At 51.2% G+C, this 19,836-nt stretch overlaps 1 protein-coding gene across 5 annotated transcripts in view; it reads left to right on the forward strand.

Moving 5' to 3' along the window:
• Nucleotides 1–19,836, forward strand: part of KCNQ1 (potassium voltage-gated channel subfamily Q member 1) — a 402,120-nt gene that overhangs the window by 325,350 nt on the left and 56,934 nt on the right. For 3 of the 5 annotated variants that reach the window (XM_028833061.2, XM_077961722.1, XM_077961724.1), the window contains 3 exons: nucleotides 3,923–4,017; nucleotides 4,896–4,942; nucleotides 5,898–5,959. In XM_028833061.2, the coding sequence (XP_028688894.1) occupies nucleotides 3,923–4,017; nucleotides 4,896–4,942; nucleotides 5,898–5,959 (204 nt within the window). The remainder of the gene's footprint in view (nucleotides 1–3,922; nucleotides 4,018–4,895; nucleotides 4,943–5,897; nucleotides 5,960–19,836) is intronic. The other 2 variants (XM_028833062.2, XM_077961723.1) reach the window with 1 other exon arrangement.

Raw genomic sequence — 19,836 nt, forward strand, 5'->3', positions numbered from 1 at the left:
AAGGCTTCCTGAAGCAGACTGGGAAACCCCCACCCCACTGTCTGCTTCTCCCCTGCTCCCTGGCCCTGGGAGCCTTGCAGAAACCTGGCAGCAGCAGGATCCTCACAGGGCACAGAGGCTCCTGCACGAAGCCGCAGGGGCTCCCTCGGACCTTACCAGCTGGCCCTTATTGCTGGGGGCAGCATGGAGGGGTGGGGCTAGGGTGAGAGGAGCAGTAGCCCATGGCAGTGAGGAGCTGTGTGTGGCTCCAGGGGCTCCCCCCGCCTACCTCTCAGGATGCTTCCCTTCCTCCATGCCAGCCTGTCTGCTTGCTTGCACCTCACCCCACCCCCGCTGGCCTCAGGGGCTGCTGACATGGCAGGTGACCCCCGCCCCGCCTGCCTTGATGGCCGATAAGTCCCTGGCCAGCCACCCCTGTGTCTGACCCAAGGAGCCAGAGCCTCTGCGCCCTTGAACTCCCTGTCCACCGTCAGTCAGTCTGGACAGGTCTGCATTATCTCGGCTCATCTCAGGCTCCTGACGTCAGGATGATCTTTCCAGCCCAACCCTGGATGACCACTGGACAAAGGCCCCCATGAGCCCTAACCATATCCTAGCGGGGATCTCAGTGGCTCCAGGATAAGTCTCTGTGGGCTAGGATGTCCCTGGGCCGTGGGTCCTCATGGTCCGCGGGCATCACTGAGCCTCCTCAGGCTATGCCTTATACCAGGTAAGGCTGTGGCTGAAGGTGTGGAGAGCTCTCTGCTCATAGGCCCCACCCAGCCCTGCTCCTGCAGACGTGCACACACTCAGGCACATAATAGTTCCTTGCCCACAACAGGCCTGTTTGCGTCTGCAGAGGCTGCTAACACACATACCTACACCCACCTGGTCACAGTGGCCCAGGGACTCCCAGGCCTTGGTTTTCCCCTGCCCTGCCTCCCTTCACCTGCCCACACCTCACCCAGCATGCCTGGAGGTGCCTCACGCTTCAGCTTCACAGAGCTCTGTGGTCTGCAGGAGGCTCACCACCATGACTCACGCCATGTTCAATGTGTGCTGAAGAGAGGCTCGGCCACAGCCAGCTCTGACTCTGGCTCTTGCATGGTGCTGGCTTAGGATTCCCTGACCTTTCTCAACTCCCATCCTCTGTCATCTTCACTCTCTCCCTTAAGGCAGAGAAAGGCAGGGCTCAGCATCTCGTCTTGCAGAAAGGAACTTAGAATCTCCATTATACAGAAGGGAGAAACAGAGCTCAGCAACCCATCTTACAGAAAGGAGGATCAAGGCTCAGCATCCCATCTTATAGAAGAGAGAGGCAGGGCTCAGCATCCAATCTTACAGAAAGGAGGATCAGGGCTCAGCATCCCATTCTGTAAGCATCCCTTACAGAAGGGAGCTTAGCATTTTCATCTTACAGGAAGGAGAAACATCCCATCTTCCAAAAGGGGGGATCAGGGCTCAGCATCCCATCTTACAGAAAGGAAGATCAAGTCTTACAGAATTCCATCTTACAGAAAGGAGCTCAGCATCTCCATCTTACAGGAGGGAGAAACAGGGTTCAACATCCCATCTTCCAAAGGGAGGATCAGGGTTCAGCATCCCATTTACAGAAAGGAGAATCAAGGCTCAGCATTCCATCTTACTGAAGGGAGCTTAGCATCTCCATCTTACAGGAGATGCTGCCAGGTACAAAAGATGCTACCAAATGCTAACAGGGCTCAGCAACCCACCTTATAGAAGGGGAGGATTGAGGCTCAGCATCTCATCTTAAAGAAGAGAGAGACAAGGTTCAGCATCTCATATTACAGAAGGGGGAATCAAGGCTCAGCATCCCATCTTATAGAAGACAGAGACAGGGCTCAGCATCCCATCTTACAGAAGACAGAGACAGGGCTCAGCATCCCATCTTACAGAAAAGAGAATCAAGACTCAGCATCCCATCTTATAGAAGACAGAGACAGGGCTCAGCATCCCATCTTACAGAAAAGAGAATCAAGACTCAGCATCCCATTTTATAGAAGAGAACTCAGCATCTCCTTCTTATAGGAAGGAGAAACAGGACTCAGCATCCCCTTTTACAGAAGAGAGAGACAGGGCTCAGCATTTTATCTTACAGAAGAGAGAAGGACTTAGCATTCCCATTATAACAGGAGAAACTGAGACCTGAGGATGTTATTACTAGCCTGTACATAAGTACGTTTTTTATGACTATTATCAAACTGAGTACATGGCGGGCCAGAAGGTCTGCCTAGAGTCCAACCCCATGCCTGACCCTATCACAGGCCTTAGTGTGTCATTTCTGGGCAATGCCGGAGATCCTGGTGCCCAGTGTGGCCCCAGGAGCCGCAGGCCCTTCCTTCCATGAGGCACAGCTGTGTTGTGAGGACACAGGCCCCATCCCAGCCCTCCTGATCTCAGGATCTCCCGTTCAGGGCCCAGAGAGTGGCTAGTGTTGCCAGTGAGGGCCCTACCTGCTGGTGTCAGGTGAAAAAGGAAACCCCTGAACTTCTGAGGCCCAGCCTTTGGTAGGGAGGAGGTCTCTGCCCTGCCTTGGGATTCCTGGGGTCCAAAACAATGTTGGGTGGGCTGTAAGAACTCCACCAAGCCTCTGGCATTGGTGGAAGAACCCTTGGGCATGTCAGAAGTGTGTCTAGAGCTGAAAGTGGGTACTTGGATCCCTGACCTCAGGGACTCACCATCTGGGAACTTGCAGCTTCCCAAGGTGGAAATGACTGCATCCTCAGATTAAAGTCACCCTGGTCTCAGGAGTAGGGACCCCAAAGAGAGGTAGGAGGTGGGCAGGGAGGGCATGTTCCCAGACCCAGCCCGGGCCCTCAGTGGTACCTGAGCTTCCTCCTTTCTCATCCTCGGCCTCAACTGCCTCCCTCTGACTGGGGCTGGCCCTGCTCTGCCCCTCCCCACCAAGCTACTTGGCTTGTCTCTTGGATCTTGCAAATTCCCCAGCAAAAGGCAGGAAAGCTACTAGCTCGGTGCTAACGAGGCTATTTGGGCACTAAAGATGACTACCCTGGGCCTCACCTGGTCACCCAGTGGCCCCTCGGGATAGAGGCAGTCTGTTGTCCCATGTGCTGGCTTGTCTGCAGGGCCAAGGCCTTCCTAGGCCATCAAACCCCCACTCCGCCTGGCTGCTCCACCTGAGTGAGGCCTTTGGGAGCAAGGCCACAAATGTGGCTTGGGGTTTCCTGATATCATGAGACGCTTTGTTTTCTCTGTTGTGGTTTCAAGATGTCACCTGAGTCCCATTTATGGGCTCAGAGCTGGCGACAAGCCTGGAAGCCCTGGGGTCACCTGCCCTGCCTCACATGGCCTCAGCCCCACTGTGGGAGCCCAAGCAGATGCTCGTCACCCACAGCAAGTGCCGCAGACTGTGGCTGTCATCTGGGGCCACCCCTGCTGCCTGGCACAAACTGCCAGGAAGGATGCAGGGTGGACCCGCTCCCTACCCTGAGGACAGTGGGGGCTACAGCCAGTGAGCATGTCAAGAGTCAGTCTGGGGCCCAGGTAGGTAGTGGCCATGCAGAGCTGTGCCTCCTGGTCAGTGCCTGGCACTGTGCTGCTCCTTGGCCCTTTGGCTGGGCCAGCTCTTCCTGAAGTCATTGAGAACCAGGACTGGTAGCCTGGGGCAGGGGAGCGAGGTGAGGGGGAGGAGTGGGCAGGCCCCTGCTGGTGAGTGGATAGGAAGGTGGAACCCAGAGAGGCTGAGCCGATGGCCCGGGACCACCCAGAGCCCCGTGGCCAAGCCGATGGGGACAAGCTTTGCTACTGTGCATGTGTGGGACCAGGCCTACGCCATCACCATATAGGCGAGCTCCCAGGTTTTCACAAGCCTCCCAAGGGCAGACACTGCCACTGCCTGCACTTTGAGCCACGTGGCCGGGGCACAGGGAGGAGAAGTAATGTGTGTCTTTCTGTCCTGCAGCAAGCGCGGAAGCCTTACGATGTGCGGGACGTCATTGAGCAGTACTCACAGGGCCACCTCAACCTCATGGTGCGCATCAAAGAGCTGCAGAGGAGGTGGGCACGGCCAAGGGGCAGTGGGGAGGGTGCACGGGTCCTGCCCAGCCCAGCCCCAGCTGCACGAGGAGCGGTACCAGGAGGAGGGAGGGGCTGAGACCCTGAGTTCTCGCCTCTCAACCACCCCTACCCCTGCAGAGGGAGGGCAGCTGGCCACAGCCACGGTTCACAGCCAGCCCACCAGGCAGCTCGGCCTTGTTCCCCGCCCGGGTCTGAGACGATGGAGGAATTGGGGTGGGGAGGTGTGTCGGGGAGGAAAACACCCGCCTCCATCCCTGCTCAGGCAGCGACACCAGCTTCACACTCCCCACAACTTCACGACACTTGGCAAACAGCCCACCCACCTCCCATGTCACCCCTGAGCAAGGGGCCAGGCCCAGCCCTGGGAAGACCACGGGTCTCCCCCGGCTGGCCCTGGAGCTGGAGACCCTGACTGTGGGGAGCCAACATGTTCCCATGGCATCAGCGCCATCCTCCTGGGCCTGCACAGGCTCAGAGCAGCTGTGCCTCCGAGAGGGCTCGCCTGGGAACTAGCTCTGTGTGTTACAGGGTATGGCTGGGAATCCGTGTCCATTCTGCCCACAGGCTGCCTTGCCCATGGCTGATCCATTGCCTCCTACTCCTAACCCCAGGGAGGAAGTCTGAGAGGCAGCCCACTGACTCCTCCTCTCTGAGCTCCCTGCTCAGCCCCCTCAGGAGCATGGCCCTCTGGGGGGTTGGGAGTGACCTGGCAGGTCTTAGGGTTGGGGGTGTCCCCAGAGTGGGTGGGTAGTGCACTGTCTTGCTGGGCACATCAACCTGTCTGTCCCATGGATGGCAGTGCATCTGTGCAGTGCCAGGGCCAGGTGTGAACTGGTGTCCGTCTCCTTCCCTCCCAGGCTGGACCAGTCCATTGGGAAGCCCTCGCTGTTCATCTCCGTCTCAGGTGGGTTTCTGTGTCAGTTGCTCTGGGCGCGGCAGCCTGCAATGGACTCTCCCACACCTCTGACCTCCTGGCTCTTCCCGCGATGTCAGAATGGGCCACTGGGCCTCCAAAGTGCATGACATGAAATGAAAGCCAGGGAGTAAGGGGAGGTAGACCCCACCCTTAGCAAAGTGGCTCCAAAGTACATTTTACAAAGGAATCTTCAAGTTTCATAAGAACCTACCTGGGTCCCTTTAAATTCCAGGGCGTTGAGGTTAGGCTCTGGGTGTGGAAACATGAACCCAGGGCAACTTTGCAGAAGGGGGTGATCCTGGGGATGGGCCTGGGGTGGGGCTTGAGCAGGGTGAGTTGCCAGCCCAGAATTCAAGAGACTATGGGTGGGGGCCTTGCAGGGCTCAAGCTGAGAGGGACAGAAGTACCTGGCCGCAGCCTGGGGGCTGGTTTTCTGGCTCCTCGACCAAATTCCTTGGGTCCCCTGGACACGGGGCTGTGAGTCATTCTGGGGAATGATGGAAAAGGCACGTTCCCTGGGGTTTCCTAGCCCAAATGCAAACAGCAGCCATGGCTCACAATGTGGGCTGGTGTGACGGGGGCAGCTGAGCGGCTATGTCCCCCAGCCTGGAGTCAGGCCTATGCCGCCCTGGGAGTGGAATGGCACGGGCTTGCACAGCTGGCAGTGTGGCCAGTTTAGGCAGCCCCCTAGGGCTCTCCGAGGTCAGAGGTGGAGAGGGTGGAGCAGGATGGAGTCCAGGTCCCCAGCTGCAGCCATGCCCGCCCACTGTACCACCTCTGGTATTTTTGTCACAGGACACTTTTTTAAAAATGTCCTAGTAGGTTTAGACATTTTGACTCTCAGCTACCACCCCCAGCCCCATCATCCTGCTCCCCACGCCCAGCTGGGGTCCCCGGTCCACCCCAGCACTCAGCCCTGATTTGGGTGTTTTATCCCCCATAGAAAAGAGCAAGGATCGTGGCAGCAACACGATCGGCGCCCGCCTGAACCGAGTAGAAGACAAGGTAGGCTCACGCGCTGGCCCGCAGCGGCTCTGGTCAGTGTTCTGGGGCCAGCAGGCACCTCCCTGTGATCTGCGTGTGAATGTGAAGCTCCAGTAATGCCAGGGCCTGCAGGCCTCCCCACCTTCCCGCCAGTGCCTATTGCAGCCCGCCCAGCAACTCCCAAGAGGGGCCCAGGCCCACTGCCCACCTGGCTGGGCATTGCTCCCCCATGGAAGGAGCCAGGCCAGGCTGGTTTCTCATCCTCTGACAATTGGCGTCTTTACTGGCAGGTGGCACCTAGTGACCCTCCCCCCAGCTCTTTCCCACTGCCTCTCATAGTCTGCTTTGTGCTCTGTGAGCCTCCTGGCTGCATCCTGAGTGGAGGGTGGCAGGAGCTGGCCTCACATCCCAGCCTTCTCCTGGGCCCAGCTGTCTGGGGCCTCCACTTGGGGCCGGCCGAGGGCTCAGGGAGATGCAGGGCCCAGCTGGGATGGGTTCATGGGAAGAGAAGCATCTTCTGTTTACCCCGACCCACCAGGCCCCCACTTCCCACCAGGCTCTATGCCCGTCACTCGGTCCCTCAGGCTGGAGCCTCTACCCCAGGCACCCTGGGAGCTGCCGGAGGATCTGAGCGGTGGGAGGGCCTTTCCTGGGCCCATGGCTGAGCCCACCACTGCCCTTTGAAGTTTCTGTGGTTTGAAGCGGGCTGTTATCTTGCCGAACAGCAAGTCCGTCTACATGGACTTTATCTGAAAGTAGCTGAGAGGCTAAAAATAGAGGAATTTCAGTTGGGCAGGGAGTGCGTCTGCTGCCCGGTTTCCCCGGCAACGCCTGGCTCTGGCCTGCTTCCATCTCGGCTGCAGCCGGGCAGGCGGGGCAGGCACAGCTCAGCCCAGGCTCCTGCTCCTGCTCCACCCGTCCTGGCCCCCAGGACCTGCAGCGTCACCCTCTCCCCACCTGGCACCATCTGCCCATGGCCTGGGGCGGCTGTGGGGCCCTGCGACCAACAAACTGGGTCAGGCAGAAAGAGCAAGGGCTGGTGTTCAGGTGCCTGGCCCCGTGGGGCTGTGTGACCACAGTATCCCGGGTCCCACGGGCCTGGCCACCCTCTGTCAGCACAGGCCTGAACAGGGCTAGTGCCGGCCTTTGCCGGCAGATGGCCCAGTGGGAGATGGCGCCCATCTGGCAGGACAGGAAGCAAGACCGGGGAGAGGTCCGTTCAGAAGACTGGCAAAGCTCGGAGGCCCAGAAGCCTTGGCCTCTCCGCTGCCTGGGGAACACGGTGTTTCCTTGGCTTTCTCTCTGCGCAAGGGCTGGATGACTCCTGGCTGGCACACCCACTACAGCAGGACCGGGTACCCTGTGTTGTTGGCATGGCCAGGAGTTTCTAGACATCAAGGAAAGCCATGGTAGAGACAGGGAGTGGCACCCAGTTCCCCCACCTCCACTCCTGTTTCCGTCTCGGCTGCAGCCAGGCAGGCGGGGCATGAACATCCCTGACGTGCAGGAGTCCCGGTGGCCCTTTCTGGACAGCACGGGCTGGGGACAGCCCCTACCTTTTCCCACCACGCCCTGCTCAGCTCTGGTTCCATTCCCTATGCTACTGTCCCAGGCCTTTCTTATGGCTCTGCCCCTGCTCCATGGGACGGACCACCCTGTAAGCCCAGACCTGGAGCCTGGCATCCTGCGGGGGTGATGGTGGATGGCAGACAGGGTCTCCTGAAGTGCTGCGGCCCCTTCCTGACGTGCACAGCAGCCGTCCAGCAGCCTGCTGGGGCCTGGGAACAAGGACGCAGTCCTCCGTCAGCCAAGATCGGTGTGGGGGCCTGCAGTGGGGCCAGCGCTGGCCTTGAAGGTACAGAATTATGCACCCAGTTTCTTCACATCTGAGCAACAGAGGGAAGCATTTTCCGGAGTCCCTGATCCCTAGGGCAAGGTTTAAGAACAAGACTGGGGCCACATCCTGGTGCCCTGTCAGGCTCTGAGCCGGGGTCACGAGGATTCTAGTAGATTCTGCATGCACAGCCCTGGTGGGCCCTGGCTCCCTGCTGTCACATTCGAGTCCCCTGCCTGGGGTCTCTGAGGTGGTGAGTGGCACCCACAGTTGACACTAAATCTCAGCCCCTCTGAGGGGATCTACCTGGAACCTGGCTGCCCATCAAGGAGTTGACAGAGCTGTGCTGACCTGGGTGGGCAGGTGGTATCCTGCCCGGTCCTTGCCCTGCCACTGACTGGTACCCCCCCCAGGGACAGACCCTGGGAAAGGGCCTGGCTGGGCCTGGCGGGCTTGGTGGCACAGCCTGGCTCGAGTTATCTTCGTTATCAGTACAGCCATCGGGACCGTAAACACCCCAAGCGCAATCCTGCTGACTTCGGGAAGTAGGGGCAGGAAATCCAGCAGCCACCCCAGCCCTCGGAGGCCCAGCAGGCGTGCAGCGGTGCCAATGCCCGCCGGCCCCGCCAACCCCAGCCAGAGCCCCTGGCCTTCCCCACCGGCACCCTCCCCCACCCCATCCCGCCAGTCTGGCTGCCTGCCGGAAGCGAGTCAAGGCCCCAGCCCCCAACTGCTTTCTCAGCTCAGCTCAGTCCCTCACCCCTGGGTTGTGCAGTGACTCCCATCCCAGGCCGGCTTGCCTAGCCATGGGATGAGAGGTCTCTGGGATGCACAGCCAGCTGGCACCCGTCTTGGCAGGGGTCATGCTAAGAATCAGGGAGGCCTGGAGTGTCTCCTTGCAGGGAGTTCACAAGTGCAGGTCAGCTGAGCTTGTTCAGGGCTGCCTCAGTTTCCCTGGCAGGGAGCCCTCTTCTTCCTTTGTGTCCACGACCCACACTGGGGAGAGGGGTCTGGGGATCTTCCTTCTCGCCACATTCCTGCGGCCTCGTCAAAACTCTTGCTTGGCAGAGCTGTCTGCTCCAACACAGACCCCCCCAACTATCTTGCAGGATGTCCCCATTCCTGGGATCCCTGCTACCCCTGTGCCTGGCCGGGTGGCTCAGGCTCTGCCTCACTCCAGGGTGTGGAGAGCAGAAACCCCCCACACCCACAGACCCAGGGGCCTCCTCACAGCGAGTCTGCTTCCTGCGGGCCTCCTTCCCTTGTCAAATGAGAGGGTTTGATTCCTGCTTGTGTCCTTAGGGTCAAAAGTCACAAAAGCTGCCTCATGCCCTTTCTGTTTTCATCTTAGATTACTGTCTTCTTTATTCTGGAGAGGACTCTTATTTACTCAAATGCCCAAATAAACCATCTTTTATAGATGGCGAAACGGAGGTTCAGAGAGGCTGAGCGGTCGCCTGAGGTCACACAGCTAGTTAGGTTGAAGAGCTGGTCCCAAGGAGGACACACACAGGGGTGGGAGATAAGGTGGAGACAGCAAGGAGGGGTTTCATAATCACCCACAGTCTGTATGGAGAGGCTGAGGAGGGTTGAGGCCAGGGGCAGGCTGGGGGCGCCAGCAGCAGGACCCAGGGCCTTCAGTGTGGGCCAGGGACCAATGCAGGCGGTTGGGAGAGGTTCGGAGAGGGCTGGCCCTGCCCGCTCCCCCTCTGGCCCCACTGGGCTTCCTGGAGTCCCACACAGGGCTGGCAGTCTGTGTGGGGGCTGCATACCCCAGACACTCTGAGGAATAGATGGCAGAGGCCGCTCCAGCCCTCCTCCCCCAGCAAGTATTCTTAGCTTGGTCTCCAGGACCTGCCACACTGTTTACGTTGGGCCCTGTTTATTTTGCAAGCTAAGCTCATACTGCTTTTGCTGATATGAGGAGCACAGTGGGCTGGGAGAGTTTCTTTCTTCTCTGTTTTTGCCGGAAATGTTCATGGCTGAGAGCCGGACACAGGGGAGTCCTGGGTTTCCATGTCCCAGTTCAGAAAGCGTTGGGCGGGAAGAGGCCCCCACCACCTGACACTCCTTTCACTGCCTCCGGTCCCAGAAGCCAGGCCTCCAGGATGAGAATGCCCCCCAACCCAGGACTCCCACAACCACACCCTGCCCATGCCTTTACCAAGCTTTGTGCATGACCCCAACCTCCAGGATGCAGGCAGACCCAGCCTTCCAGAATTGGGTATTTGCCCCCAGACACTGCTACCCTTTCCCTCATTCCAGTGTGACTCCTCCATCCACCAGGCCCACAAGCTGGACCCCAAGTCATTTTTGCCTTGGGCGGTTCTCTGAGCTGCGCCCCGAGAGTCGCCTTGCTGCTGTTTATCCCTGCCCTTCAGCCCAACCCCTGCTGAGTTCAGGCCTTTATCATCTCTTACTTGGATTATTTTTCCAGCCATGTATGCGATCTCCGGGCCTCTCCTCACACCCACCAATCCTTCACATTGTATATTATTTCTTAAACACTGCTGAAATCTCACTTACTGGTATTTAATATATCAGAATTTTTGTGCCAGTATTTATGTGTGAGATACATACATAACATAATTTTCCTTTCTTGTATGGTCTTCATGAGGTTTTGGTATCAAATGTATGTGAGCCCCACCGACTAAGTTAAGAAATGTCCTCTCTTTTCCTGTACTGGGATATTTTGTATAAGATTAGAATTTTATTTTCCTCAAATGTTTGGTGGAATTTAAAGGTAAAGACATCTAGGCCTGGTGTTTTCTTTGTGGGAAGATTAATCATTCCTGATTCAATGGCTGTAATAATTATGGACTGTTCAGGTTTTCCATTTCTTCTTGTATCAGTTTTGATAAGTTATATATTCTAGGAATTTATACATTTCATTTTAGTTTCCATGTTCATTGGCATTTATTATTATTTTAATGTCCATCCATTAGCATTTAGTCCCATTTTTTATTCTCAATATTATTTATTTATGCCTTCACTGTTTTCCCCCTTAGTGGTCAAACCTGACACTATTCACCTGTCTTATTAAATGTTTAGTGGACTTCTGGCTTTGTTGATCCTCTCTATTGTGATTTTGTTTTGTTTCATTCACTTCTCTTTATTTTATTCCTTCTATTTACTTGGCCTTAATATACTGTTCTTTCTCTAACCTCTCTAAATTAAGAATAGGATAATTCTTAATTTTCAGGCTTTCTAAATTTCTTTTTTTTTTTTTAATTTTTCTAACCACTGTCGATCTCGTGGCTTTCTAAATGTTTAAGGTATGCATTTAAGGTTATAAATTTTTCCTTTAACTATCATTCAAACTACATCTCCCACATTTTGATATATGGCATTTAATTTTAATCTTCATTCATTTTAGTATTTTTCTAATCTCCATTATGATCTCTTGTTTATCCTAGGAGTTCTGTAGCAATGTGGTTTTTGTCATTGTTATAATTGTAGCACAGCTTTCTCATAATGTTGCCCTCTTGTCAGAGAAAGCAATCCATATGATATTAATACTTTAGAATGTTTTGAAATATGGTTTACAGCAAAAATGTCATCAATTTTTGTAAATGTGCCTTCTGTACTTGAAAACAAGGTATATTCTGACATTGTTGGGTGCAGTGTTATGTTCATATCCACTGGAACAAGCTTGTTAATTGGTCTGTTCAAATCTTCTATATTCTCATTGGAATGTTTTTATCTGCTTAATCTATTATTACTGAGAAGGCATAGGGCAAATTTCTGTTTAACTTCCTAAGAAACTTCTAAACTGTTTCCAAAGGATTTGTACCATTTTGCTTTCTCACCAGTAATGTATAAAGGTTCCACTTTCTCCACAGCCTTGCAAATACATGGTCTTTTCTATTTTAGCCCTTTTAGTGAGTATGTAATGGTATCTCATTGTGGTTTTGATTTGCATTTCCCTAATGACTAATGATGTTGAGCCACTTTTCATGTGCTTATTAGCCATTCATAGTCTTCTTTGGTGAAATGTTTATTCAACTCTCTTGCCCATTTTCTAATTAAGTAGTCTGTTCTATTATTGAGTTGCAAGGGTTTTTTATATGTTCTGGATACAAGTCCTTTATCAGATCTATGACTTGCAAATATTTTCTCCCATTCTGTGGCTGTCTTTTCATTTCCTTAATCACATCTTTTAAATCACAAAAGTTTTTAATTTTAATGAAGTCCAATTTGTCTTTTCTTATATGGCTCAGGCTTTTGATGTTTTATCTAAGAACTCTGCCTAATCCAAAGCTATAAACATTTTCTCCTGTTTTGTTTTGGGTTTTTTTCCTTCTAGAAGTTGTATAGAAGTAGCTCTTACATTTCAGTCTATATTTACTTTGAAGTAATTTTGGGGTATGATATGAGGTAAAGGCTAGATTTTTTTTGTTTCGTTCTTACTTATGGATATTGAATTGCCCCAGAACATTTGTTGAAAATACTCCATTTCCTCGTTTGAATTATCATGGCTTCTTTGTCAAAAATCAATTGACCATAAATTTATAGGTTTATTTCTGCATTTTCAATTCTATTCTGTTGGTCTATATGCCTGTCTGTAAATCTATATGCCTTTCTGTAAACCCATACTATACCATCTTGATTATTGTAGGCTTACAGTAAGTTTTAAAATTAAATTATGTACGTTTTCTATTTTTGTTCATCTTTTTACAAATTGTTTCTGTCCATTCTAAGTCCTATGAATTTTCATACAAATTTTAGGTTCAACCTGTCAATTAAAAAAGAAAGCCCTGCTGGGATTTTGATAGGCATCGTGTTGAATCTATAGATCCATTTGGGGAAAATTGACATCTTAACAAAATTGAGTATTATAATCAATGAACATGGTATATCCCTCCATTTATTTGATCTACTTTAATTTCTTTCAGTGATATTTTGCAGTTTGGGGCATATAAATTTTATACTTATTTTGTTGCATTTACTCCTAAATATTTTATTTGTTATGCTAGTGTTAATGAAATTGTTTTCTTAATTTCATTTTGAGTTAATTGTTCATTACTAGTATATAGAAATGACATTAAATTTTTATATCACTCTTGTAAACTATGACTTTTCTGTTCTTGGTTTTAGTCATTTTTGTTGTCACTATTGATTTCTTAAGATTTTCTACATATAAGATCATGTCTTGTGTCAATACAGACAATTTTTATTTCTTTCCAATCAGATGCCTTTAATTTCTTTGTTTTGCCTAATTGCACTGGCTTGAACTTCCAGAAAAATTATTGAATAGAAGAAGTGCTAGAGCAGATCTCCTGGGGAAAATCATTCAATCAATTTCCTTAGCTCTGAGTTTTCCATAGATACCTTTCATCATTTCCTTCTATTTTTAGTGTGTTGAGAGCTCTTAATATGAATGGATATTGGATTTTATCAAGTGCTCTTTCTGTGTGTAGTGAGATGATCCTGTGGTCTTTATTCCTTATCCTACTGATTTGGTATAATACATTAACTAATTTTCAGGTGTTAAACCAATCTCACATTTCTGGAATAAATCCTACCTGGGCATGATATATAATCCTTTTTATATGATGCTGGATTTGGTTTGCTAATATTTTGTTAAGAATGTTTGTATCTTCAACCTACAAAAGCTGATTGAAAGAAAAAAAAAGAATGTACTTTATATTCATAAAGGATACTGGTGTGGTTTTCTTTTCTGACTTTGATGTCAGATTTTTAAATCCTTTTCTTTTTAATCCTACAACCATAGGATTTCGCGTTTGTCTTTTGTAAACACTATATTACTTAGTTTTTTAAAAATCATTTAATACATTTACATTTAATATAATTTCTAATAGATTTGGATTGAATTCTAGCAGTGTATTTTGTGCTTTCCATTTGTACTAAATCTTTATTTTTCTCCTCTTTCTTGCCTCTCATTAGATTATTACTTCTCATTCTACTTTTCTCTCTACTGGTTTTGAAGTTATGTATTCTACTACCATTCTTGTAAAGGTTAACCTAGAACATTTTAAATGAATACATATCAGAAGTAATTGCTATATCTACCCATATCTGTAATAAAACAGGGATCCTAGAACACTAACTTCAATTATTCTCCTCCTGACTTAGTACTTTGCTGTTGTATATTTTAGTTGAACCATGTTTAATTTTTAACTCACTAATTGGTAGTGCTAAATTTTACAACCAATGTTTGTTTAAATTTACCCACCTATTTGCCTCTTTGTTATTTGTCATTTCTTTTTTATCTCAGATCTTACATCTGGGATTACCTTTTTATGTGACTGAGGGATTCATTTAAATTTTCTTCAGTGAAAAACTCTCAGATTTTGTCTGCAAATGACCATTTTACTGTCATCTTAAAAAATATTTCCACCAATTATAAAATTATAGGCCTTAGGTTATCAAAATTATTTTTTTCTTAGCACATTAAAAATGTTATTGAACTATCCTTTGGCTTCCACTGTTACTGTTAAGAATGAAGATGATTAATTGTTGCTCCTTGGAAGACAATCTCTCCTTTTACTCTGGCTGCCTTTAAGATCTTTCTTTTGACTCTAGTGTTCTGCATTTTCACTAGGTGTGTTAATAGGTTTCTTTTGTTCTGCCTAGGCTACCTTACTCTGTGGTTTGGTGTCTTGCATCAGTTCTAGATTATTCTCAGTTAGTACTTCTTAAGATTTCACTTCAGTCTCATTATCTCCTTCTGAAATTTTTATTGGCCATCTCACTACCCGTCATGTCTCTTACCTTTTTTTTTTTTAAATCACTTTGTCTCTCTGTACTACATTCTGGAATCCATCTTCCAGTTCATTAGTTGTTTCTTCAACTGTGTTTAATCTGCTGTTAAAACTGTTCAGTGAATTTTAAACTTCAATTATTATTATTTTATTTATAAAAGTTCTTTTGGGTTCTTATTCATATCTGATAGGGCATTTTAATTGTATCTTCCTCTTTACTTGCATGTTCAAACTTTAAAATTTTCTTAAAGTGTATTAAATGTGTATCTAAATAAGTGTATTAAATAAGTATCTAAAGTATTTCTGAGTTCACATCCCTGTTTGATTTTTTCTTCTGCTGACTCTCATTCACGGTGTTTCATTTCCTTTCTGTTTTTTTGTTTGTTTGTTTGTTTTTCATTGTAAACTTATATATCTTAAAATTTATCTGTGGGAATTTTTGAAGTCTGGTGTGAAGTTGGGGTCCTCAGAGAGGAATCATGTTTACCCCTTCCATTGCCACATATGTGGGTGTACTGCCAGTCTGGACTTTCAATTGTAGGCTCAAAATTTTCTAGGCCACCTAGGTAGTGTGAATTCAAGCCTCCAAGCTGAGCATGGACTAGCTTGTGAATATGACTTTCCAGGACAGAACTTGTTCTCCTTCTCTTAGCAGTAAGGCAGTTTTCTTTACAATCTTCTCAGGGAAGAGAAGATTTTTCATTGGCCCTCACAATGAAAGTAGAGCCCTTTGAGAGTCACAGTTTTATGTAAGTCTCTGCTATGAGACTTCCTGGGGCAGGCCTGGGCTTTGACACCTAGCCATCTATTCCTGGTGAAACCAAAGCTCAAGTTCATCACACTCATCAAATGCCTTCAGGACCCCTATTACCTCTGGGGATTCCACATTCACTGAGTCTTCAGCCTTTAACCTCCCTTAGCCACAGATAGAATTTTAAATTTTTTAATAGCCACTTTTTAAAATTTAAAATAAATAGGTAAAATTAATTGCAATAATATATTTTATTTAACCTAATAGATCCGAAATATCATTTCAATATATAATTAATATTTTTAAAACTCTTGAAATTGTTGACATTCTTTTTTTTCATACTGGGTCTTCGAAAGCCACTGCGTATTTTATACATTTCAATTTAGACATTGAGTTTTCATGAGAGCGACTTGGTCTATATTTAGATTTCATAAAATTTACCACTGAAAAAGGAGATTCCCATGCCTAAGTCATTTCAAACATACTGAAAGGTTTTCTAATAACTGAATGAAGGATCTGTCTTTAATTTTTAATTTCAATTTATTAAAATGAAATGAAAATTCCATTCCTGGGTCTCAGTCGCCACTTTTGAAGTGCTGTGCCACACAGAATCAGCTATGGGACAGCGCTGCTTTGAATGGGCATGGCCGTGCACACGTGTGGGGAGGTGAGTGTGGCTCCCCCAACATTTACTCAAGCCAGCCCCAGGGAAATGCTCAGTGAGTGCCCATAGAATGTGGTGAATGTGGATGGCAGGGACCATACGGGAGAGCACACTCTAGTAGTTTCCATCTCATGGCCCCAGTGCCCCTCTCCACCCCATGCCCCCAACAGAGATGCATCCCTGCAGACCCCTCCTGGGCTCCTTCTCCACAGCATCTTCCCCAAGTTCCCCTGCCTTGAGTCCCCAGAGCTCATGACCCACGCCTCCCCAAGGTCCCTAAGGCATGTCCGCTTGGGATTCTGGTTCTTTTCTGGTTCTCTGCAGCCAGGTCTGTTCCCTGGCGTAGCTTCGCAACTGGAAGGTGCTGCTCAGGAAACTGTGAGAAGTGTCCGTCAGTGCATGCCGGACACACTTCCAGGCTGTCACAGAGGCCAGGGAGCGCCTTGCCACTGAGGGGCTGGTTGCATCAGAAAGTTGGGCAGCCCGGACTGCCCTGGCAGCCCCAGTCCTGCCTCTCCTCGGCAGCTCCCCCTCCCCTCTGCTCCCCCCTCACCCCCACCCCAACACTCCTCTCTCTGCTGCTGGGCTGCTCTTGAGTGACAGGGCCGTAAATAGGCAAAGGCGGGGGCTCTGGCTGATCAAAGGGCTCCCTTTAGAAGCCGTCATTAGTTTGCTATTCTGGGAACTGGTTATTTTAAGGTTAGTGTATTTTTTCTTTCCTGAGGAGCCGTCTTAGTGGATGGCGGAGTCCTGAGGGGCTGCCCTTCAGTCAAACCACACAAGCCCTGTTTTGTCTGGGGTTCCAAAGATAAACCTATAATGAAAGCGGCATTTGACGCTGAGCACCACCACCCCGTTCCTGCGCAGGGGTAGGTGTGTCTGCCAGGGAGTCCCTGTGCCCAGCAAGCACCGGGGAGGCTTGCGGGAGGTTGAGTCTGGTTGAGTCTGGCCCAGGGAGCCTGAGGTGGGAGCCCTTCAGGCCTGGCATTCTTACAGCCATCATGGCTTGGCTGGCCAGAAACTGAGGCTCCGTACCCTCCCCCAACTTCAGGCCACCCCCAAAGGCCACATCTAGAACCAGGCTCATCAGGCACCTCTGAACCGCAGCCCAGCTCTGCCTACAACCTTCTGTGGAAAAACAGTGGCCCCACCAGTGGCCAGGGGATTGCACACCCCTGAAGTCAAAATGTAAGGAAATGATGATACCCTGTGCTGGCATGGGTGCGGAAGAGCAGACACTCTTCTGTCTTACTAGAGGGTGGCAATTACTATAGTAACAACTCCTGGAAGCGACTCTAGCACTGCCTGTGACAACTAGAAACCTGTTGTCACTCCTAGGAAAGAAAAGCACCAAGGTCAGGCTTTGCATGCACGCTTTGTCATGCAACAAGCTCAAAGCCATCTGTTTGTCCATAGAGGAGCATCATATATACTGAGACACCTCGATACCACAGCCCCAATGCCAACCACGGGCAAGCTTGCTGGCAGTCATTGCTCGGGAGGGATATTGTTGATGCGTCGCTGAGTAAGAAACCAAAGTTGCCAAGGAACGTGATCGCATCTCTGTGGAACCACACCACCCAGGATGCAGCTGGGAAGGGAGGCCAGGGAACAGCTGTACTCTGGGATACTGGGGCTGTTGGCCTCTCCCTTCCCAGGCCCAGCTCCTGGGCACTGGGACCGCCGTAGGCTTGGTTCTGAGATCCGTTCTGAGATCCACCGTGAGTTCTCGCCTTGTCCGAGATTGGGATGTGTCAGGTAGTTGGTGTGCTCATTCCGAGGTGTTTCTTTTTCCCCAGTAAAGTGACTTCACATGGAGATGAGTGTGATGGGAAAAGGAGCCTCAGAAACAAGACCCCACCTTGGTCCTCTGGTCTCCCCTGGGAGGACCACCCCCAATCCTAACATCCCGTGAGGTCCTCCCCACTCAGAGGCTCCTCTCTGTGCCGCCCACTCTTGGATAGGTTGCCATGAGGTTGCCAGGGGCTGGCAAAGGGCACTTGTCAGCTGCAGATTCCAGCCCCGCCCTGGGACTTGGAGGGGATCACATCCCTTTGACCCCCAGGTTCCTCTGCCATACCATGAGCCCAAATGACCCTCAACCCGCCACAGAGACAGCCCCCACTAACTGTTGCTGGGTGATGGGACTGTGGAGAGAGCTAGCTCAGAGGAGAAGCCTGTCTGATATGGCTCCCGTCCTCCTCTGCTGGGCTTGTCTGCAGTGTCCCCACTCGGTGACACCAGGAGTTGGCACTGCCCCTGGTTCTACTGCAGGGCTCAGGACAGCCCTGGCAGTGATGCCCTAGCCCGGCCCAGCACCTACTGAGACAGCCGGGCCAAGCCCCATCCTGCAGGTGCAGTCTCACTTTGTCACCCTCGGTTACCCATGGGACCCTGAGCCCCATAGGAGGGGTTCATCACTCAGGGTCCTCATCCACATCCAGCATCCAGCTGTGCACACCGGCCCACACACAGACCCCCTTCCCATCCCCACTTCCCATCCCACACAGGGCAAAAGCCTGACCTCCTCTTGCGCCTTTGGAGCCAGTGGCTGGGGTGCAAGCTCTGCCCCCTATACGCAATGGCTGTGAGACTCGGCGAGTCACATGGGCTCTCAGCGCCTCAGTCTCCAGGCCCCTAGTGGAGGGGACAATGCCAGCACCACTCTGCTGATCGCTCACGTACAAAGACCCTATGACGTGGGCAGTGTCACAAGCTCCCGGCCCAGGAGGCCTGCTTGGCTGATGGCAGAGCTCAGAGGGTATGAGCATGAGGATGGCATCAGGGGCCCCTCTGCAAGTTAAAGTTCCGCCTCAACCCTCCCACGTGGCCCTGGCCAGGCCTCCTGAATCCAGGCCTGGTTTCCCCAGCTATCCAGCGGCTTCCTGCTTCTCTTACCCTCAGCAATCCCCCAAGAACTGTTCTTGTCCCTGCACTAGCACCTCTCTTTCTTGGGGTGTTTCTCTCTTAGCCTGTCTGGGGGACAACTGCCACCCTCAAGCCTCTCCTGAGTGACTCTATTTGTAGGCCTCCAATATTGGCCAGAGAGGAAATTTAAGTCTTTTTAAAAATTAAGCTCAAGTGTATGTCAACTTCTGTGGGTGCAACTGCTTCGGAGAGGCTGGGATAGGACAGCAGGCGGCAGGGGCGTGTCAGGTGCCCGAGGCGGACGGTGGCCGGAGCCCGCGGTGGCCGAGCCCTCACTGGGCACTGTGTGCGGATCTATAAACAACAGCATCAATTGCGGGAGTCCGGCTGGACTGGCCGCCTGCAGGGGCCAGGGCGTGAGGGTGGTGCAGAGCCTTGTCTGTGCGGCAAACCCTGCCCGGCTGCCCTGGCCAACCTCAGAAAAACATGTATTTTGGTCAAAATGGGCCCCTTTTTAAACTTGTCACCCCGTGGGTCAGGGCACAGCCTGCCCCCGGCTGGTTCTGCATATTAAGTAGTGGCTTGGTCACCACCAAAAATAGATGTCCCGACCCGAGCCTCCCCTCCCTCCCGGGGAGGGGACCTGGCTGTGCCGGCTGGGCTGGGAAACCGCGGGCGGTGAAGGCAGGACGGGGCGAACGGGCGGCACAGGCCCAGCATGTCCTGGGCCCTCCCTGTCAGATGTGGACCCCGAGGTTGTGCAGGAGGGTTGGGGGGTCTGGGCCTCCCGGGCTCGGTGGCGCTGGCGGCAGGTGGATGCCCAGGTCCTCGCCGCGCCGCCCCGGCAGGGGGACCGGCTTCCTGCCCCGGCTCCGAGCCCGCAGGTGGGGGCTTCCGCCTCACTTTGGACGGCGGCGTCCACAAAATGGCTGACGCTGCCGTTTAAAACTGGGACGCGGCGCACGGCAGTCCCTGCACGGAGCCGGTGTTTACTTTGCCGCGCGAGCAGCCTTTCGTTGCCCGGGTTCCGAGTGCTCCAGAGGCAGATGGAAATTT

The sequence above is a fragment of the Macaca mulatta genome, chromosome 14 (assembly GCF_049350105.2).
Source record: "Macaca mulatta isolate MMU2019108-1 chromosome 14, T2T-MMU8v2.0, whole genome shotgun sequence".
Classification (NCBI taxonomy): Eukaryota; Metazoa; Chordata; class Mammalia; order Primates; family Cercopithecidae; genus Macaca; species Macaca mulatta.